The sequence below is a fragment of the Onychostoma macrolepis genome, chromosome 12 (assembly GCF_012432095.1).
Source record: "Onychostoma macrolepis isolate SWU-2019 chromosome 12, ASM1243209v1, whole genome shotgun sequence".
Taxonomy (NCBI): Eukaryota; Metazoa; Chordata; class Actinopteri; order Cypriniformes; family Cyprinidae; genus Onychostoma; species Onychostoma macrolepis.
In genome coordinates, this window is record NC_081166.1 from 9841043 (window position 1) to 9865505 (window position 24463).

The 24463-nt window shown below is 36.3% G+C and overlaps 1 protein-coding gene across 4 annotated transcripts in view; it reads right to left on the bottom strand.

The window, feature by feature from the left end:
* Positions 1 to 24463, bottom strand: part of ankfn1 (ankyrin repeat and fibronectin type III domain containing 1) — an 87689-nt gene that overhangs the window by 55769 nt on the left and 7457 nt on the right. For all 4 annotated transcript variants that reach the window (XM_058794387.1, XM_058794388.1, XM_058794390.1 and 1 more), the window contains one exon: positions 15064 to 15293. In XM_058794387.1, the coding sequence (XP_058650370.1) occupies positions 15064 to 15293 (230 nt within the window). The remainder of the gene's footprint in view (positions 1 to 15063; positions 15294 to 24463) is intronic.

A 24463-nucleotide genomic window follows, 5' to 3' on the forward strand; every position in this document is an offset into this window, starting at 1 on the left:
CATAATACTTCACGTAAGGTCGCATGACTGTGATTAACGTGATTCATTTTTTTAATCGATTGACAGCACTAATATATATATATATATATATATATATATATATATATATATATAGGTGCATCTCAATGAATTAGAATGTCGTGGAAAAGTTCATTTATTTCAGTAATTCAACTCAAGTTGTGAAACTCGTGTATTAAATAAATTCAATGCACACAGACTGAAGTAGTTTAAGTCTTTGGTTCTTTTAATTGTGATGATTTTGGCTCATATTTAACAAAAATCTCAACAAATTAGAATACTTCATAAGACCAATAAAAAAAAAACATTTTTAGTGAATTATTGGCCTTCTGGAAAGTATGTTCATTTACTGTATATGAACCCAATAATTGGTAGGGGCTCCTTTTGATTTAATTACTGCCTCAATTCGGCGTGGCATGGAGGTGATCAGTTTGTGGCACTGCTGAGGTGGTATGGAAGCCGAGGTTTCTTTGACAGTGGCCTTCAGCTCATCTGCATTTTTTGGTCTCTTGTTTCTCATTTTCCTCTTGACAATTCAGGTTCAGGTCTGGTGAGTTTGCTGGCCAGTCAAGCACACCAACACCATTTAATCAACTTTTGGCGCTTTTGGCAGAGTGGGCAGGTGCCAAATCCTGTTGGAAAATGAAATCAGCATCTTTAAAAATCTGGTCAGCAGAAGGAAGCATGAAGTGCTCCAAAATTTCTTGGTAAACGGGTGCAGTGACTTTGGTTTTTAAAAGACACAATGGACCAACACCAGCAGATGACATTGCACCCCAAATCATCACAGACTGTGGAAACTTAACACTGGACTTCAAGCAACTTGGGCTATGAGCTTCTCCACCCTTCCTCCAGACTCTAGGACCTTGGTTTTCAAATGAAATACAAAACTTGCTCTCATCTGAAAAGAAGGCTTTGGACCACTGGCCAACAGTCTAGTTCTTCTTTTCCTTAGCCCAGGTAAGACACCTCTGATGTTGTCTGTGGTTCAGGAGTGGCTTAACAAGAGGAATACGACAACTGTAGCCAAATTCATTGACACGTCTGTGTGTGGTGGCTCTTGATGCCTTGACCCCAGCCTCAGTCCATTCCTTGTGAAGTTCACCCAAATTCTTGAATCGATTTTGCTTGACAATCCTCATAAGGCTGCGGTTCTCTCGGTTGGTTGTGCATCTTTTTCTTCCACACTTTTTCCTTCCATTCAACCTTCTGTTAACATGCTTGGATACAGCACTCTGTGAACAGCCAGCTTCTTTGGCAATGAATGTTTGTGGCTTACCCTCCTTGTGAAGGGTGTCAATGATTGTCTTCGGGACAACTGTCAGATCAGCAGTCAGTACAGTTCTTGTAGAGTGGGGAGGGTTGTACCAATGATTCGCTCAGCAGTCCGGACTACCCTCTGTAGTCTTCTGAGGTCAGATTCGGTAGCTGAGCTGAACCAGACACTTATTGAAGTGCAGAGGACGGATTCAGTGATGGCGGAGTAGAACTGTTTCAGCAGCTCCTGTGTAGGGTTGGGTACCGAACTCGATACTTTTAAGGGTACCGACCAAATTGCGTCGGTACTACCGAGTATCGATTCACATTAAATCATTCGGTACCAAATTTCGGTACCTGAGAACGCATTTGGGCGCATACGAGAGAGAGAGAGAGAGAGAGAGAGAGAGACCCTGTGACATGATGTCACCCCTGCAACTCTTTAAAACACAATACACAGGGCAAACCGAAGTGTGCTTACATTTCTAGGGTCATACGGTTTCCGCGAAGACGCGGACAGCATGGAGAAGTCCATTCATGAAACCGGAATTTACTCTATAGCACGGAATGCTACGGAATTCATAAATTTTTGGATGAATAAAAGAAGCTCTGTCACTTAATTTGAATCGCGATATGAACTAGTGTATGTGAATATTAAAATGCAAAAAGACGGTTTAAATATGAATCCTGCATGTTCCGCTAGTCTCGGTATTTACGAATGGCGGAGACGTGGTTTTGTTTACTACACAAATACTGAAGCACACGTGAACTCGCGGTGATTTTCGGACTCTGCACTACATGAACTTACAGGCTGTTAGAGTCACTTCATGAGAATTTTACTGTTTCATTTGAGAAAACTAGCATCATATCATGTATACACACAGAAACTTCACGGCAACCTGTCAAAATAAAAGTGTGGTTTATCGTGTAACAGAAATATATTACTCTTGTATAATGAACGTCTTTATATATTCCATTTACTGACAAATTTAAATAAAACAATTAAATGATAAAAATAATTACAACCACATTAAGGACTTAATTATAGAAAATAAATACAATTATTATTAAAATATATTCACACGATTTTTCTACCATTAATTTTAACAGTAAACCTCTGTTTGTTTGCCAAAAAATAAAAGGGTTTCATTTTCATTAGATTAAAAAATAAATAAATGTTTCATGCCTTCATTTGATTATCAGAAAAAATAAAACAAGAATTTCTGGAAGGAAAAAAAAGAAGAAAATTAGTAGGGCCCTATTGTTCAAAATGTTGAAATTGAGAGTTTTGGACTTTTTTTTTTTTCACTGAAATAAATGTTTTTGTTATTACACAGAGAGTAAAGTACCGAAAAAAGGTACTGTTGGGTACCGGTACCCATTCAAATACCGTACCGGTTCAAATTTCCGTTTCAAACGGTACCCAACCCTACTCCTGTGGCAGGTTGAATTCCCTCAGCTGGCGATGGAAGTACAACCTCTGCTGGGCCTTTCTAACAATGGAGTCTAAGTGAATGTCAGAGCAGGGGGGTTTCTAATAAAGTCCACGATCATCTCCACTGTTTTGAGTGTGTTGAGCTCCAGGTTGTTAAGACTGCACCAGACAGCACCGTCCTGAATGAGGCCAATAAGTGTGGTGTCGTCTGCAAACTTCAGAAGCTTGACAGAGGGGTCTTTAGATGTGCAGTCATTGGTGTAGAGGGAGAAGAGCAGTGGGGAGAGGACGCAACCCTGGGGGGGCGCCAGAGCTGATCGTACGGGTGTTGGATGTGTATTTTCCCAGCCTCACTAGCTGCTGCCTGTCTGTCAGGAAGCTGGTGATCCACTGACAGACGGAGGTGGGCACGGAGAGCTGAGTTAATTTGGGCAGGAGGAGGTTTGGAATGATCGTGTTAAAAGCTGAGCTGAAGTCCACAAACAGGATCTTCACATAAGTCCCTGGTCTGTCTAGATGTTGCAGAACATAACGCAGTTCCATGTTGACTGCATCGTCCACAGACCTGTTTGCTCTGTAGGTAAACTGAAGAGGATCCAGTATGGGTCCAGTAATGTCCTTCAGGTGGGCCAGCACCAGTTTTTCAAAAGACTTCATGACCACAGATGTTAGAGCCACAGGCCTGTAGTCATTTAGTCCTGTAATTTTGGATTTCTTTGGGATGGGGATGATGGTGGAGCGTTTGAAGCATGAAGGGACTTCGCACAGCTCCAGTGATCTGTTGAAGATCTGTGTGAAGATGGGGGCCAGCTGGTCAGCACAGGATTTCAGACAGACTGGTTTAACACAATCTGGGCCTAGTGCTTTTTTCCTTTTCTGCTTCCGGAAGACCTGGCGCACCTCGTCTTCACTGATCTGAATTGCAGGTGTGGGGGAGAGGGGGGTTGCTGGAGGTGTTGTGATGTTTTTCCAAACCTGCAGTAGAACTCATGCAGATCGTCTGCCAGTTGTTGATTCTTGACTCATCAAGAAATCATCAAGAAAATTTGTAAACTGTTCAGAATATCAACGTTATTTAATGAACAAAGAAATTTCAAGAAATCCTGTCCATTTCTACAAAATGTTAAGTAGTACAATGTTTTCATTAACAATATTACTATTATTAATTTATTAACAACAATAATATTAAAAGAAATGTTACTTGAGCACCAAATCAGAATATTAGAATGACTTCTTAAAGATCATGTGACACTGAAGACTGGGTGAATGGCTGCTGAAATTCAGTTTTGCCATCACAGAAATAAATTACATTTTAAAATATATTAAAATAAAATAATAATTAAGTAAATATAAATATATTAAAATAAATTTAATTTATTTAAATTGTTGTTATTAATAATAGACACATAGACAGATAGATAGATAGATAGATAGATAGATAGATAGATAGATAGATAGATAGATAGATAGATAGATAGATAGATAGATAGATACTGTAATAGATACTGTAATAGATACTGAGCCAGTCAAAACTATCTGTCCCCAAACTAATAATAAATCAGCCAAGAGGAAATGCAATGCTGTAAGGCAGAATCTTTTGTGTTCTAGCATTCCTCATTTGCAAGTCTATTTGAATAAAAACATCCGCTACATGAATAAATGTAAATGTTTTTCATGACACATTTAGAAAAAAAAACTCAAAACAGATCAAGGAACCTGCACGGTGTTTGGATGCACGCTAATTGGACAAATTAGTTAGCGTGAGCGCAGCTATAATTGCAGCCCATGAGGAAGCCGGAGGTGTATGACCTCAAATTACTGTAATCAATAATTCACTTTGACTATATACGGCTCAGTCAAGATGCATAGCGGATGGCAGAGCATTTAAATGCTAATTGCTTAGCAGCCGGAGGATCATTATGGATGCCTGGTTTATCTAATCTGCCCTCTGAACTCCGCAAAGAGTCTTCTGCTTCTTGACCCTGCTCATACCAGCTTAAACGATCATACTCGGCTGAAACTGAAGTCTGTTTTCAGCTCTGGATGTAATGAATGAAGCAAATAGCTTGAACTGAACTCAAATAACCTCTTTCTGTAGATTAGGCTAGGCAAGCTCGGAGCTGACAGCCAAGAGAGTCAAGGGCTTCTAGAACTTCTCACTTCACTGTGCTAATTTGAACAAGGCCTTTATTTTTCTATTTGTCAGTAGAGTAAACTGTAGCATGGTTGTTAAACCTCTCCCAGGCCCAATTAGGGGAGCAATGCTAGCATTCATAGCCCAGATCTCGCTTCTGGTCTGGGAGGAAGAGGGGGCTGTGGTGATGCCCCTGGCAGCCCGGTCCTGGCAGCTCCCAGCACTTGTGGCAGCAATATTAAGTGACTGCTGAAATTCATGGCCTGCGCAACCATTTTATATGTCTAGGTGACAACCGGCTTTCATATGGCGCAGGCGTTCAGCAACACATTAGCAAATTGTGCCGTTTCATTATTCATTAGGGTGCTGTCGTGAGGGAACGCACCGGCCTGGTGTGAAAAACATGAGCGTTCCCTTTACAACAATTACCGGCAGTTCTTGGGTTATAAGATTGAAGATTCAATAATTGAAGCATATTTTGCAACAAACTATTATGCAAGTGTGAAATTGCTTTTAAAGTGATGATATATGGCAGAAAATGATCTTAATCGTTAACATATTAATTAACTTAATGTACTTTTTGCTCCATATATAAATGGTTGACACGTCCTGCAGTGTTACATTCTAAATTCAATCTAAAACTAATCCGACACAGCATTATTTTATAATTATCATACACGCAGCTTTTGGAGCTTATATTAACTGAGAGACTACAGGCAATGTTTGTACTTTTAATTCATGTGACAACGCACAATAACATAGCAATGAATGCAAAAAAAGTGAATGATGAAAATGAATGCATTAACATATATTTTAACATATAAAAAAGTTTCACTGACACATTATGTATCAAGCACCCAAATTTAAGCATGAAATGTGCAAAGATTTTGTATTATTTTGCATCAACTTATATTCTAAAAATAAGTATTTTTTTTTACCATGGTAGTGTTGGGTCCAAAACTGTAATATCACACTGAAAATCAGTGATTTTTGTCATGTAAATCTACAAATAACAGTTTTACTTTAATATGCAAAATGGCAAAAAGTAGAAAAAAAGTAAATTTTTAAGATTCTACACTATTTCTCAAAAGACTAATTATAGGACCGGATGTTCTTGCTTCCACTGAAGCTTTGCATGATCCTCAAATCATGGTGGATTACATGTGGATTTCTGTCAGCTTGAATGCAATTCTAAATGCATAAATTTATTCTGATAGTATAAATTACATTTAGTAATAAACTAGAAAAGGACACATAACAGAAGCATTTTCACTGGCAATATTGAACCCTACTGTCCCTTTGATCTATACTTTATGGTAACTGATGGATTACATTAATAATTCATGGGAAACATTGAAATTTTGTGCATCAAATTCACAGCTTCTCATTCTCCTCTCATAACTTCGTAAGATGCTCTGGCATTTTCTTTTCCCTCTTAATGTGCTGCTAAATTGATTCCACCCACACAAACAAGACATTCATAAACATCTGAAATCAGAGTTTCAAACTAGGCTGCTGCACATTGTTATCCAAACTATTACAACGTCTGGGTGCAACACGGCTTTGAAATTGTTCTGGAACGTCTTCTACCCACGCTCATCACCTTGGGCTAGACAGCGGCTCCGGCATGGCAGAGAGAGGGCAAGCTTGCCCCCTTATGGTCTCTTAATGAAGTAAACTTTCCTATAAGGCCACACTTAAACCTGTAGAAAGCAAGTCTGTCGAACTAGACCACCGCACCCCATCCAAATGAAAAGAAAATAGCCCTCCCCCGTTAGACAGCAGGCAAGTTCTCTTTTTGGCGGCGCTTGACTAAGTGGACTCTGTAATGAGTCTGGCCGCCTGATTAGAGTGATAGACACGAAGGAATCCGGCAGGCGCTGCCAGAGACCGCCACAACGAGGAGGAGGGGAGGGGAGACAGGACAGAACGTCTGAGAGAAGTCTGGAGGTAAACATCCCAGAAAAGTCCTAGCAGGAATGTAGAACTTATGCTGGATTGGAGCGCAGGAACTAGGGGCACTAGAAGGAGGGGTTAGAAAGAGAGTTAGCGTACAATTCATTAACCTTGAAGACGATGAAATTGTAAAGAAAAAGTTCTGCAGAAGATTCTCCATACAACCCATAAATGATAGCTGTTAGATGTTTCTTAGAACAGGCTTTGCTATTATCAGTCAGCACTGACTGGAATCCATCACATAACCATGTGTAGATGGTTGTGGAGATGCTATTCTAGCATGAATAAAGGCTTTTCATTTTGCTATTCTAAAATGAATGAAGAAGTGATTGTTCTGTAACAATTATAGAAGGTCCATTTTTTTCAAATACGTTCTTTTGTCTAAAAATATTTGAGTAGAATACCCAGTGATGCCCAAAGCAGTAATACATGAGATGAAACGATTCCTGGGAGCCAGTTTTTGGAAAGACTGGTATTTAAAGCTTCTGGATCTTCAATCACATCACACTGTATGCTTTGAGCACCTTGAGCTAAAAGACTTGACCCTCAGACCAGCACTAACCAAGCACCATGGTAACACGCAGGGCCGGATTTCTGCATAGGCATTCTAGGCACGTGCCTATGCTCGCTCATCCAGGGGGGGCCCAAACAAAATGAAGAGATCTATAGCCTAATATTTTTGTTATACTAGTATGGGCTTTCTACAACAGTAAAAGAACCAAAACCGCAGAAGACATTGAGCAAAATATAACAAACAATTGTGTAAAAAATGACAAACTATTTACGTTTTCCACCTTTTTTATGTACGGAAGTCACGATTTCTCCCGTTCTCTCAAATAGACGCACACACAGTACAGACACGCACACACGCGGAGATGCGGACAGAAACTTGTTGCCAGAGCTGCCCCGCGAATTTATCAGTAAAATAGTTTTGCAGCTGAAAAGCTACATGACATTTCTCAGTAAGGAGGTTCTTGAAGCAGTTCAACTTAAAGATTCGCTATTAGTAGATGCTGCTGCTGAACGCTGCTGAGAGACGAAGGTATTCACACCCGCTTAATCTCTCTCTCTCTCTCTAATAACTGCGTTAGACTGCATTAATAACTACTTTAGCCTGCATATCAATGGCTCAAGCCTCTGTTATAGCTCTAAAGTAACGTTTTGGAAATTGCAATGGATGGTTTATGAGGAGCGCAAGAAATGACTTAAACACAAATTAAAAGATTTCAAGATGGAAACATGACAAATGTCTTGAAATAAAAATCATCTGAACAATGTCTTGATGCATGGTTGCTGTGACTCCAGGCCTTTAAAATTATTAGAGAAATAATGCACTCCCGAAGTGGTAATGTGGCCACGACACTGGAACCTTAATGGAACGGTCTTTCTCCATTTTCAAACAAATTAAGACATTCGATCTTTATTGACTGAACGCAAGCGCTTATTGCGATAGAAAACACTGTAACGGTTTCCGCTGATTACGAAATATTATTTTTGTTTGATGAGGTGGTAATATTATATAGGCCTATTAATAAGGAAGGGGGGCCCAAAATACTGTTTTGCCTATGTCACGATAAGAGGTAAATCCGGCCCTGGTAACATGTTTAACCAAGGGCAATAAATTACTGCATCTGTAGCAACCAACCTTTTGTCAGATTTTTCTCTGCAACATGCAGTGAGGTTCAAAGTCTGAGAGCACATTGGACATCTTGGAGACAAAATATTATTTAAACATTTTTTTTAAGATTTTGAAGAATTTAAAGCAAAGAAAGGCTGATGGCAAATTTAATATGAAATATTTAAGATTCTAAGGGCCCTATCATACACCCGGCGCAAGGCGCGGCGCAAGTGTTTTTGTTCGTTTTAGCCCGACGCATTTCTCATTTTCCCGTCCTGCGCCGCGTTATTTAAATAGCAAATTCATTTGCGCCCATTTGTGTGGCCATGCTTGCTGGTCTAAAAAAGAGGTGTGTTCAGGCGCATTGTTGGCACGTTGCTATTTTGAGGAACTGAAAATAGACTGCGCCATAGACCAACTCAAACCTGGTCTAAAATCAATGGCGCAATATTTTTTTGATTTTAAACAGCGTGTTAGTAGAAAATGCGCCTCTGGATGGGTCCACAATGCACGTTCACTTTGTTATTACACACAGGGACGTGCAGCTGCACAAAAACATGCCAAATATTAAAAATTAAAGGATTACAGTGTAAAAGAATATTATTGTGTAGGCTACATTTGGAAACGCCCTAAGTGCACCTGCGCCGTGCGTTTTAGATCATGCGCTTAGATCGTTAAAATAGGGCCCTAAATTATTACTAGGTCAGTAATGAAAGCAAATTGGTGACACTGACATTGAGTTTTAAAGAGCTTTATAAATAATTACAAAAATCAAATCTTGTGGAGTTCATGCAGTTCGACTGCATGAAATTTTAGAGTGAAACATACAAAATAAAATGAGTATTGTGGCAAGAGGTTATGTGAACTGGTTTCATTATGCTGGATATCTAATATTCTCGTTAACTGATTTGTATAGTTGTTCTTATGGTTTCGATACAGATGCTTATGCGTCAATTCAGACTTTCCTACGTCAGAATATCAAGTCTTGCACAATAACACAGGCATCAGAACAAACCCTCTAGCCTTCTGAATTTCATGGCCATCAGTGCTAGAGAGTGACTGACACAACCTGGCAACATAATTACGCAAAGAGTGCTGCAGACAGCCTTCCAGACTCCGCTTTCAGGTACATTTCGATTTTAAAGGCTTTACTATTCACCATAACAAAGGAGCTCTCCACTGACATTTTCCATGCAGTCATGCCTGAGCTGGGAGCAGGGAAAAATTCTGGAATATCTGTGTAACTGTGTTTTCTCCTGCCATGGGGCTATAAAGTTTGACAACTCATCCAGAAGCATTCTGGGAATGAAAAAACGGAACTTGGGTTGTGGACTGGACACACGCTTTTTTTCTTCTTCTTTTTTTTTTTTTTTATGTCCACATCACTTCTCAGAAATCCTTCTCTTTGGAAATCGCCCAAGGATTCAAACGCACCGCTTTATCATGCCTCACTTTCATTCGACAAGGTGTAAAAAAACACCTGGGTGACATGAAATTCTGCCTGTGGTATAAAAACAGAACAAACACAAACTCTAGTCTCACATATTTTTGGTCACTGAACAATAACAGTGGAACAATTGTTAGGAAATTATAGGAGAGTTAGGAATGTATGAATAATAAAGATTGCTTGCTAGACTAGTAGGAAATCATCTCCAGCTGGACTGTAAATTCCCAGTCAATCTTTATAACGTATGCAGATTATCAGTGGGCCTTGAGCCCTGTTATTTTGTTAGCCTGTCTGGAGGGAATGAAACAAAAATGAAAGTTCTGTAATTATTTACTCATCCTCATGTCGTTCAAAACCCACAAAGACAAAAGGAAGTTTTTTTTTTTTTGTTATATATTTAAGAAAAACTCTTGCCATACAGTTTCTGTCTTTTTTAATCAGAAAAGGACCATTAAAGTATCGTAAACATAGGTTTGGAAGCATATGATTGATGGGTGTGTTTACATGTCTAGGGGTGTGCGATATAACGATTTTTGATCGTGGATGATAAAAATCTCTCCACGATCTGCTTTTGAAGAAATATAGTAGTATTGTGCTACAGCACACATATCAGCTGCAGTTCTGGTGCCTCCGTCTCTATATACTGTACAACACGACATACAGCGGAGTTACTCTGACAGGACACTGCACTTATTCGCGATCGCAAAAGTATATTATTTGCATACAACAGAAGCGCATGCACTAAAACCCTGTCAAACAGCGCCTGATTACTGAACTAAGTTATCTTTTGCGCTAATATTGTCAAAACACACAAGGTTTACATATAGACTCAGTTGGTTATGTCTAAAATGAAAGTAAACAGTTGAGAGAAAAATGGATACGTGCCTGTATATTAGATGCGTGCAGGTCTTAAAGGGACAGACTAAACATGCTGTCGACTGTCATTAAAGGGATAGTTCACCCTAAAATTTAATTTCTGTCATTATTTACTCACTCACATGTTGTCCTAAACCTGTATTAATTTCTTTCTTGTGCTGAACACAAAAGAAGATATTTTGAAGAATGTGGGTAACCAAACAGTTGCTGGTCCACATTGAATTTGATAGTAGGAAAAAATCATATGGAAGTCACTGTGGATCAGCAACTGTTTGGTTTTCCACATTCTTCAAAATAGCATTTATGTTCAGCAGAAGAAAGAAACTCACTCGGGTTTAAAACTACTTTTGAGTAAATGATGGTATAAGAATAAAACACTATGACAGAATTGAACAGAACTTTAATTTTGGGTGAACTATTCCTTTAACGTTAATAAAACAACAAAACGCAAAGAGAAAAATCACTCACTTGACTGAAAAACTTTAATACAGTTGCTTTAGGAATCAGTTTATATAGTTTATTTAATTGGTAACACTTTACAATAAGGTGTCATTTGTTAACATTAGTTAATGTATTAACTAACATGAACAAACAATGAACAATGCATTTATTACACTATTTATTCAACTTTGTTAATGTTAGTTAATGAAAAACAGTTGTTCATTGTTTATTCATGTTAGTTCATAGTGCATTAACTAATGTTAACAAACACAACTTGTGATTTTAATAATGCATTAGTAAATGCAAAAATTAACATTAATGAATAAATTCTGTTGAAGTATTGTTCATTCTTAATTCATGTTTACTAATGTTGTTAACTAATGAACCTCATTGTAAAGTGTTACCATTTATTTTTATATTTGTTCATTCAATTTCTTGAATGCTCCTGCTAAATACACCTATTGTACCTGAAAATAAAGCACTGTTTTTTTTATTTGTATATTATGTGTATTTGTAATGTGTATCTTTGTTCTTATTTTTTAATAAGAAAGATAAAATAGTGACAAAGATTTTTATCTTCGCCCACTTTGGCCTAAATATCTGCCATTGTTTTCTCTTTTTTTTTTTTCTGTTACCTTGAAAGGTTTTGTCTTTATAATAGGGAAATTAGTTTGGCTGTAATGCTCAGACATCTTGCAAAATAGTACAACCAACATGACAAGGAATCGTGATAAAATCGTGATATTTAAAAAAAAAAAACCTGATGTGATATTTTTTCCATATCATCCACCACTAAGCAAACCTCTGTGCATATTTTACATTCAGCTCTGAAGGATTTGCATCATGCATCGATAAAGTTTTTATGTGATGTTCACTCTCTAACTGACAGGAAAAAGCAGGGATAAACATTTTGATTAACAGTAATTAGTATCATAGACCGTCTCAAATGGGTGATGCTTGTCAACGCATTAATGAGTAATTTTGGAATCATCTCAAAACAGATTTGCTTCTATAAATATGCAAAAAAAGATCTGGTGCTGGAATTTGACATTTTAAATGTTTTTCTGAGACCTCGCTGCGGTTGTCATGAGTGATGAAATGCGATAATGGCAATGTTCTCTCTCGCACACAGCTCTCAGACACACACTGTATCAATCCCAGTTAAATTTTTTTTTTTTAATTAAAATTAAGTCCACTGGCATATGATTCACTCTTGGTTTATAGAAACAAAAACTTATGTCAGTGTGGATTACAACCTCAAAATTTTCGTATTTCACTTTTTTATGTTTTGGACTGTTTTCACTTGTGAGCTTGATCTGTGCATATTTCTTTCCTGATTCAGACGAAATTACCTTTTCACTGGAGAAAGCAATATTATGGATAGAGGACTTGTATTTTAGCCGGAAACAATGGTTTGAAGTTGAAAATGTCTTGATTGATCGCAATAATCCATCATTTTTTGCTTTAAAAGACGTTACTTGATGGACTGGAGTTGTGTTTATTATTTGTGCATTATTGTGATTATTGTTTTATCAGCTGTTTGGATTTTCATGACGGCACCCATTTAATGCAGAGGATGCATTGATGAGCAAGTGATGTTCTAAATTTCTCCAAACTTGTTTCGATGAAGAAACAAACTCATCTACATCTTGAATGACCTGAGGGTAAGTACATTTTCAGCAGACTTTCATTTTTTGTGTGAACTATTCCTTTAATGTGAGCCCTGGCAAAATCTTAACCATGGTGATTACCAAGCTCAAACCTATAAAGGCCATTTGTAAAAACAATCTTGAAACAAATGACACAGATTGGAGTGCACACAGATGATATCAGTGGTAGGCCTATGTTATTTTGCCAGCACTTGTTTAATGACATCTCCTGAGATCTAAATGAACTCGTTAAGGAAGAGACACAAGCCAAACTAACCACGCTAGAAAATAATCACAATCAATTTTCTTTTCAAGAACAGACCAATTACTGGGCATCTGTTTTCCACTGAACAACTTACAAACAAGCATTAAAAATCTCAGCATGTTATGCAATTTAAAGATTCTATAAATTAGTATCCAAAGTATCAACATAATTGTGCCTTGCATGCTACATTTTTTTTAAAGTTACGTAATCTGACTTTGAAACACACGAAGAATCCAGCTTCATTCATTCATTGCTATGGAAACGATGGTGACTGTAGCAGAATGAAACCTGAACTGATGGGTGCAGCGTCTGTGTTTGTGTCATGTGTCCAACTGAACCATATCAAGTTCCTTCATGGTCCCTGATGACAGATTCCTGCGGTGCTCTGGCTAGTGCAGCTAGACATTATTTTCACATTATGAGCTTGCATCTACTCATACCATCTGCTTTGATGCCTTCACAGCATTTCCACACACCATATTGATATTCAACATTGCTGATGTGCAATACCTCGCAGTATTATAGACGGTGTTTATTTTTTAAGTGTATTATGAACTGCATGATTTCCTTCCTGAGATAAGCATACTAATTTCTGGATGATTTGTGTTTATATTGGATAGAATGGTATTGGGACGTAATTAACTACAAGTAGCGTCACAACAAACGTATGTTTTTTTACTAGAGCGACTATAGCAGAGTAACGTTTCCAGTAACAAGCTACTTTTGCAAAAAAAGTAGGGTTGTTTTGCGTAAAAATGCAGCATCACTGGTTTTAATATTCCATTACAAATAGCACACTTGAATTACTGTAAAGTTGTGAACTTTTTTGCCCCATGCAAAAATTTGTATATGAAATATATATGAAAAACTATATAAATATAAACATAGTTTTAATGGTTTTAAAGATTTTAAAATAATTTTAAAATAAAAATAATATAATAAACAATACAATAGTAAAAAGATAAAAAAAAAACAAATTAAAATATTCAAAATATGTTCAAAACATAATTCACCTTTCCATGTGACATATTTTACACCTTGTAATGCAAAATATTGAATTCAATCCTTGATTGCTGCTTTCACCTTGATTATATATTTATCTATTTGGTGTTAACTTGAAGGTTTTCAAATTTTAATGAGCCACACATCCCCAGAGGGATCCTATTTCTGATAGGCGCCTCATGATCAAAATGATTTTTTCCATTTTATAGATGAGTATTTTATCAGTAAACAACTCCAACTTGTGTTGAAGCATGTCCTCCACTTCACATCTAAAAAACAGATTTAAACAAGATAAAGTTTGATACAATCCACCCATAATCCATAATCCATAACCATCTATTCTGAGAAGCAATAAATGCACAGATCTCATTGATATTCATGGACATGATCATCTGAGGCTAGCACATAAGAGCCTACATCACAAATGCTTCTTTATCTATCCCCTCTTAACATATACATATATATACATAACAGCTTTCTCAGAACTGCACAGAAGCAGCTTATTTACTATAGTAAATGTATGCAGATGGAATTCATGTTCTGTAAAAGTCCCTAATGTAAGGTTACAAGGCAGTGCGTCCTCAAAGCACTGACTCACTGGTGTAGGATGACAGATGAGTGTTCGCTGAATAGAAAGCCATGATCAAACTCCAGGATGAATTCTGGGCAAGCATACCTCTTTTTTGAACAGTTACACAACTGATCGTCCATGAAGAACCTCACGGCAAAAGCGCAGCAGCTGTGAAACTGTCAAAACACTGTATGCGCTACATCAATATCCGCCTACAAAGGTGGATGTGCTAAGAGATGTCCTTAAACACAAGAATATGTGCAAGTAAATAAAAAGACATTTCAAGAAACAAGCAACGAAGGGCACATTTATAACCAGGACCAGTATGGAATTTCCTATAGTATCTATAGCTGAGCTCTATTGGACACCGATATGAAACATCTCTACCACTCACATTAATGTTCCTGAGTTTCTTCTTGCCCCTCTCTATTCGGCTGAGGAGTCTGTGATGTTCTCTAGGCGTTTGCTGGAGAAGGCGGTCATCGACGGATATGGTCTTCCTAAGTGGCACTCTATCCCTCCAAGGTTCTGGGACACGACTCTCCGAATCCACACTCCGAGGGAAGCGCTTCACTTCCGACAGTGACGACGTCTCCCCTCGGTCATGGTCACGCAGCACCGACCCTGAAAGAGAGAAACAGACACCTCAGGTGATAACTGACACCCAGAGAGAAAGAAAACACCGGAGAATGAGGATAGGACCAAAACCTCGCCTCACAAGAATACACATTTTTAAGTGTTTGTAGTTTTAAAATAAAGGATTCACACACTTAAAAAATATTTGGGCCTAAATTTAAGGCCTAAATTATTTAACACAAATAAACTAATAAGTTTAATGTGATATACATACATATGGAAGCCTGTTTCCACTATGTGATTAAAAAAAAAAAAAAAAAGAGTACAGTAATTGCGACTTTTTTATCTCACAATTCAGACTTTTTTTCTTGCAATTCTTGAGATATAAATTCAGAATTCTGAGACAAAGCTCAGAATTGCGAGATGTAAAAGTCTGAATTATGAGATAAAATGTTGTGTGGCAGAAACCAGCTTCCTTACATACATAAATGAATCAGGTAACACAAAGTTAAAAATTTCTGTAATAGTACTACCCAACTGAATGCGTTTAGAATACAAAATAATGAGGTTTATATTTATCATCAAAACCATTTTATTTTAATCTCATACACTTATTCCACTATGCAAAATATGTTTTTTTTATACCCGTTTCTTACCTGTTTCATTTAGGCATAACTGACAAATATGCATGACATTAAGTTTATTAGTTTACGATAAAACTGTAAATTTGGAAATTTAATGTGCCATTCAAATACCTAAGTCAACATTTTTTTTTTTTTTTTTTGAGTATACAAAGCAGCAGAACTGAGGAAGAATATTTTGTTTAAATAAGAATTTAAATGAGAAATCACTTAAAGAAGGAAAAAACACTGAATAGAATGTTTTAAATAGCCCATCCTCTCACTTCCTCTTAATTCTCATTTAAACCGCTCTGATTAAACATCTTCCCACTGCTTCTCTGGTGAGTCATGTCTGTAACAATTTCACCGTAATGAACATGGTGTAAAAAAAATAACTGACCAACTATTGTACCACATAAAAGTCAGTTGAATGGCTAAAAATTTCACTTTCACCTCAAGTAACATTAAAAGTAAAGTATCTTGAAGATCTAATAGAGCACTTCTTGTAAACTGGAGGTTTATAATGTAAACACACACATGTACCGTATGTTTCTAGGTTTGTAAGCGGGGTGTTTGGTTTCTCTGTACCATCAGCTGGTGAGCAGCAGTTCTTGCTCTTTATCAATTGAGCAACACATAGCATGGTTTCGTCTCCTCCACTTACAATTAAAACTGCATGAAGACCTTTTATAGTCTTCCCCTCTGAGACTGTTGTGCAGCGAACATCCTCTGAAGTAGACGTCAAATAAACATTTATGAATTCACTTTTATAGCTACAATCCACTATGTTTTGCGTCTGTAATGAATTTTAAAGGTGTCCTGACAAAATCTTACACATTTTGATAACCAAGCTCAAATATATGATGCCAATTTGTGAAAACAATCAACAAATCACATAAATGCGATGAATAGAGATAGTAAATATGGTACATTACTTCAGCAGCACAATATTGATTTTAAAGTAACTCCCTAAGGAAAGCAACAAACACTGTACCGCAGTACAGTAATGGTATCAGGCAGTAATGCTTTGATTTATGTGTGGGGTTTTTTTCAATGACACACACTTTTATGCCCCAGGGGTTGATTTTTATTAAAACAGATTTAATTAGGCTATAGTTCTTACACTGTAAAAAGTGATAAGTTGACTTAACTTAAAAAAAATTGAGGAAACCCGTTGCCTTAAAAAATTTTAAGTAAATGATAACTAAAAAAATAAGTTCATTGAATTGTCAAGTTCACTTAACTTTTTTTTTTTAAATGATTATGTACTTAATAATTTTAAGGCAACGGGTTTCCTAAATTTTTTTAAGTTAAGTCAACTTTTACTATTTACAGTATATTGTTATATAAATGAAAACATTTTATCATGCCATCATCATTTATTTTTCCTTACTTTACAAAAGACAATTATGTATATCTTTTAATATTATTAAATCTTTTATTATTACTACTATTATTACTATTACTTGAAATTTAAAAAATTCTAAATTATTTAAATCCATATTAATTATTTCAATATTTAAAAAATAGTGCTGATCTATACTGCCAGCCAATGTAATTTTGCGAAACTGCATGTAAATATTATTAACTTGTATTTTCTATATATAAAATGCAAGCAAGACATACAATATAAGACTATTTTAAGTTTAAAATGTAATTTCGCCACAGAATGCCATTAAACAAAATACATAGTGTAATTTGAGATTAGGAAAATGCCAGTGTGTAGAAACACTTCATTTGCAGTTCATGTTCTAAAAATCCACAGGATCAGATGAGCCCATATTTAAAGAAACATCCATATACCATGGTATTAAATAATTATCATATTCATGTACCTCTGTATTTACATGGCACTCCAAGATACTGCAAGTAATACCATGGTATTCAAGAAAGGCATGGTATTTTAATTTTGAACTGCCAAGAACAATTGAACTAACCACAGCAGTAAACAATCAACAGTCAATTTTCTTTCAAAAACAGCCCAATTACTAGACTTCCATGTTCCATTGACAAATCCACAAAAATAATCCAGTGAAAACCTCAGCATATTATGCCATTCAACGACTCTCATTAGTCACCCAGGTGTCAATCCAAGCGCTACAGCCTTATATTATGTAATCTCACTTGCCAAACACACATAGACTAACTTTGTTAGTGGATTGCTACGGAAACGATGGTGACTGTAGCAGAATGAAACCTGAACTGATGGGTGCAGCGTCTGTGTTTGTGTCATGTGTCCAACTGAACCATATCAAGTTTCTTCACTGGTCCCTAACGACAGATTCCTGCGGTGCTCTGGCTAGTGCAGCTAGACATTATTTTCACATTATGAGCTCGCATCCACTCATACCATCTGCTTTGATGCCTTCACAGCATTTACACACACCATATTGCTATCTGACATGCAAACAACATTATTAAAACAATACATTATATTGCCAACCTGATCCTGTTTGTTGCATTTAGATATTCACACCTCTATTAGTAGTTGAATCTTTATATTTTTGCTCAATATTTAGCTGTTTAGGATGTACTGATGAGCCACTAACACAGTAAAGAGGTTTGAGATTTAATCCCAGCAGTCTGATGTCAACAAAGACTCAGAACCAAGCAGCCCTGTGTTATGTGAAGCTGTTATATCACATCACCTGCGGTGACACAATTTGTAAACCCTGCTACAGCTTGAGTGAGCACACTTACAAATCGAATGAGTCTGCAAAGCATCAAAATGACCCCACTTTAAAGTCAAATAAGTGATCAAAACACAAATTATGGGATTGATCCAATTTGTCCAATTACCCATTTTGTCTGAAAACCACCCATGGATGGACACAAGGATGTCGGCTTGTTGATGAAGCGCTGCGGCTGTCTTTCAAGCGCGGTCGAGAGTAAAGCATTTGATAAGTGTAATTTAACACCGAGTTCAACTAAATTAAAGACGTGAGAAGAATCTTAAGACCTTTAAACAAACCACAGCTGGTGCTAATGATCCCAGTTTCCATGACAACCGTTTGGGTTCCATCTTCGTCATCCTCAAAAGCAAAGGGTAAGAGGTGCTGGCTCCAGGGTCACTGGTCTGTTCATTCATTGGGAAGGCCATACTTCTTGCCAAAAGACACACAGCATGTCATCGAGGGCCATTAGAGGAGGACAACATATCTTTATTAACCACTCTAGGAAAGTTTAGCAACATATTTACTGATAATATGTAGGCTAGTAGGAATATATGGCCAAGAATCATGATCTGCAGGGACTTTACATGCGACTGTACAGAATTAAGTACACTGGAAATAATTAATAAGTAACTAAATAATAAAAGTAAAAATTGTCTTACACCAATTTTAGTACAGTATGCATGTTAATTAAAAAACATTTATTTGAAATGAATTGCTTACTTCAATTATTATTATTATTATTTATAATAATTTATTTTTTTATTTACTTTTATTATTATTAATTTACTATTCTTGTTTCAATAAAGTAAGCATTTACAATTTAAAATGAAAAAGGTGCAAAAAGTAATACTGTGGTGGAAAAATTTATTTGATCCCCTGCTGATTTTGTACGTTTGCCTACTGACAAAGAAATGATCAGTCTATAACTTTAATGGTAGGTTTATTTGAACAGTGAGAGACAGAATAACAATAAAAAAATCCAGAAAAACGCATTTCAAAAAAGTTATAAATTGATTTGCATTTTAATGAGTCAAATAAGTATTTGATCCCCTATCAATCAGCAAGATTTCTGGCTCCCAGGTGTCTTTTATTCAGGTAAGGAGCTGAGATTAGGAGCAGTCTCTTAAAGGGAGTGCTCCTAATCTCAGTTTGTTACCTGTATAAAAGACACCTGTCCACAGAAGCCATCGATCAATCAGATTCCAAACTCTCCACCATGGCCAAGACCAAAGAGCTGTCCAAGGATGTCAGGGACAAGACTGTAGACCTACACAAGGCTGGAATGGACTACAAGACCATCGCCAAGCAGCTTGGTGAGAAGGTGACAATAGTTGGTGCGATTATTCGCAAATGGAGGAAACACAAAATAACTGTCAATCTCCCTCGGTCTGGAGCTCCATGCAAGATCTCACCTCGTGGAGTTTCAATGATCATGAAAACGGTGAGGAATCAGCCCAGAACTACACAGGAGGATCTTGTCAATGATCTCAAGGCAGCTGGGACCATAGTCACCAAGAAAACAATTGGTAACACACTACACCGTGAAGGACTGAAATCCTGCAGCGCCCACAAGGCCCCCCTGCTCAAGAAAGCACATGTACAGGCCCGTCTGAAGTTTGCCAATGATTCAGAGGAGAACTGGGTGAAAGTGTTGTGGTCAGATGAGACCAAAATCCAGCTCTTTGGCATCAACTCAACTCGCTGTGTTTGGAGGAGGAGGAATGCTGCCTATGACCCCAAGAACACCATCCCCACCGTCAAACATGGAGGTGGAAACATTATGCTTTGGGGGTGTTTTTGTGCTAAGAGAACAGGACAACTGCACCGCATCAAAGGGACGATGGACGGGGCCATGTAACGTCAGGGCATTGAAAATGGGTCGAGGCTCAAGAAGAAGCAAATTAAGGTCCTGGAGTGGCCTAGCCAGTCTCCAGACCCTAATCCCATAGAAAATCTGTGGAGGGAGCTGAAGTTTCGAGTTGCCAAACGTCAGCCTCAAAACCTTAATGAATTGGAGAGGATCTGCAAAGAGGAGTGGGACAAAATCCCTCCTGAGATGTGTGCAAACCTGGTGGCCAGCTACAAGAAACGTTTGACCTCTGTGATTGCCAACAAGGGTTTTGCCACCAAGTACTAAGTCATGTTTTGCGAAGGGGTCAAATACTTATTTGACTCATTAAAATGCAAATCAATTTATAACTTTTTTGAAATGCGTTTTTCTGGATTTTTTTGTTGTTATTCTGTCTCTCACTGTTCAAATAAACCTACCATTAAAATTATAGACTGATCATTTCTTTGTCAGTGGGCAAACATACAAAATCAGCAGGGAATCAAATAATTTTTTTCCCCCACTGTACATGTTAAAGAGTTTATTATTTCTTCTTTTTTTTATGTAACAATGCACCAACAACCTATCACAATAACATTTGCTCAATGGCATGAGTTTGGCGGCTGGATTATCTTTATGACTGACCAATGACAGATGGCCAGCGTGTGATCATTATTGTTACAATTCTGTATTGTGATATACAGTAAGTGCCTCAGAAATTACACACTGCAGCTTTTACATCTGTGGTCTAAGATACATAAAAAATGATCAATTAGCAAAAGTAACCACACATCATGAGCAAAAAAACATGGTGATATTCATCATTGGCACCTGTGCAAAATAAAATCATATGACATTTAACACAAATTGGCTGCAATTCCATTTAATGCTGAAACACGGCTGTGTGGTTAATCACCAGCTACAGTTTGAATGACAACTGACATTTTAATGGAAAAAGAACAAAGGCTTTGGAACAAAATGGCCCAGCTTCTACTGCCCAACATCATGTCCTGTTCAGAAATGATGGAATTTACATTTAATAGAGCTGAGGGTTGAAAAACACAAATAAATCTATTCTTTGCTTCTCAATCATCTCTTCCAAGAGAAGCAACAGGGGTTCTGTTAATTTCTGTGCCCAAGCTCAAATGCAATAGTGACCTCTATTGGATGACTGGGGCAGCGGATGAATGAAAAAGTGCAATGCTCACAAAGGAACCATCAATGTGCACCCATTCAGCTGAAAGAAATTATATCAGTGAAAAATGTATGTTTTGTTATATAAAAATTAAATGCAAAAATAATCATGGACAACAACAAGCTGCTTATTTATTAGTCAGGTTAAATTGTTTTTTTAATTCTGTAAAGGTTTATATTAAATTGCAGATAAACCAATTTGTAATTCAAATAAGAAATAATTAAAATTACAGAATATAAATATTATACGCTAACATTCAAAAAATGTGGGGGTGGTGATATTTTGTCGTGCTTTTGAAAGAAGTCACCAAGGCTAAAATACAACAAAATACAAAAATACAGTAAAACAGTAATATTGTGAAATCTTCTTATAATTTAAACTGTTCTATATATATATATATATATATATATATATATATATTTATTTATTTATTTATTTATTTATTTTATTTTTATTTTTTCATTTATTCCTGTGATGGCAAAGCTGTACTTTCAGCAGCCATTACTCAAGTCTTTACATGATCCTTCAAAAATAATTTTAATATTATTCTATTCGGTGCTCAAGAAAGAAACATTTCTTAATAATTATGTAGAAAACAGTTGTTCTGCTTAATATTTTTGTGGATACTGTGACAGAATTTTTTCAAGACACTTTGAGGAACAGAAAGTTCAAAAAACATTAGAAAGTTAAAATAGAAGTACTAATTTCTAAAAACATTTTTAATTAAATTAATTTTCTATTCATTAAAAAATCTTACTGATCTGCAAATTTTTTAACAGTAGTGGACATGAACTTACAGAAACAGTGTTTTTTTTTTGTTTACACTAAAACCTTTACAACATACATGAAACGTACAAGAAATGTACATTCTCTTAACATAAGCAAAGAAATTTCATACTAAAACAAAAGTTTCAGACAAAAAAAAGAACAAAAAAAAGAACAAAAAAATGACTTTATGAATGAACAAATGAGTGAATGACTTAACTGCTTTCACCCAGACAACCCTTTTAGCTATAATTTCCGGCTTGTGCCACTTAGCGATTCCCTGTACACAGGGGTTATCTAACACTGATTGTATCATTTAGTACATTAAGGCTGAATCTCACGTCCCCAGGTAAAAACAGAGAACCCAGTAGCTGAAAACAATCCTCCCGCAGCACTCATTCTATTACACACGATGGTGTCATTAAAAGAAGATAACACCCAGCACCCATTGGAGCTCTTTGGATAAAATATTGATTCTGGCGCCACTGCTGACATCAATATGTGTACTGAACACTTCTGTGGAAACAATCCCAGAATCCCTAGAGGGGCATCGCATCAACACCACTTTCCTTTTCATGTCTTTCACTTTTACCCCAAAGGTGAATTTAGGTATGGAAAACAGAGCAAAGCAGAGAAAGGTGTGGAAAACATCATGCTTACAATGGCATGGCTAGGCTGATGTTTTGCAAATCTTTGAATCTGATAAAGCTTGTGCAAAAACAAAAAACCCTCATTAAATGATGTTTTCTGACATTTGACAACTGACATTTGATCACAAATATGTTTTTTCAGAATGGAGTACTAGTATACTGTCAACTGTATTTTATGCAGTATATACTGTATACCCTCTTAATATATTTAAAAAATAGTATGTGAAAGAGCACACTACTATTCAGAAGTTTGAGGTTGTTAAAATTTTTCAATGTTTTCAAAAGAAGTCTCTTATGCTCACCCAGGCTGCATTTGTTTGATCAAAAATACAGTAAAAACAGTAATATTGTGAAATGTTATTACAATATTAAATAAATGTTTTCTATTTTAATATATATTTAAAATACAATTTATTCCTGTGATGGCAACGCTGAATTTTCAGCCATTACTCCAGTCTTCAGTGTCACATGATCCTTCAAAAATCATTCTAATATGCTGATTTGTTGCTCAAGAATTACTTATTATTATTATCAATGTTGAAAAAGTTGTGCTGCTTAATATTTCTGTGGAATCCATGATACTTTTTTGCTGTTTTGTGTAAACAAAAACAATTTTAAAAAATATATATAAATATTTTGTAACATTATAAATGTTTTTACTGTGACCTTTGACCAATTTATGTCATCCTTGTTGAATAAAAGTATTAATTTCTTAAAATGGTTAAAAAAAAAAAACTTTTGAATGGTAGTATATACAGTGTGCAATGCTAAATTTATCAAAAAGTTACACATTATTAACAGTATTATTAATTATTTTCATCGTACTATGTTGCAAGTTAGTGAATCCGCTTACCACCTCTACATTAGAAACACTAATTTTTTTACAAAAAAAAGATACAATATCTTAAGTTCATCGTGGATATAAGATCATTCATTTTGCATTTTAATACATTTACTGTAAATATATATTTTACATTTTGTTACACTCCAAACCTAAAAAATGCTTAAAATAAAAAAGCTAAAAAACTCTAGTCTTGTTGTGCAGTATGTTTTTGTAAATGTTGATTATCTGCACGTTTTGGTAAATGTTATTTAAAAATTTTCACGTTTTGTAAAAATTATCCGCGTATTCTATACATACATAAAATTTGCACATTATGAATACTGTATATACATACTATTTACTGTAGCAATTGTAAGAGTAGTATGCTATTATGGCATTCTGATCGCAGCCTCACACACTCTTAGTTCACCAGAAAATTCTGACATTATTTACCTTCAAGTCATTCCGAACCCGAAGACTGTATTCTTTCTAAGGAGAAAAGTGTGAACATTCTGCCTAAAATCTAATTTTATGTTCTGTGGAAGAAATAAAGTGGGGGTCGGAGTGACATGAGTGAGTAACTGATGACAGAATTTACATTTACGGTGAACAACTCTTTAACAATCTTCCAAGTGCCCAGTAACACCATCCACTGTTTACAT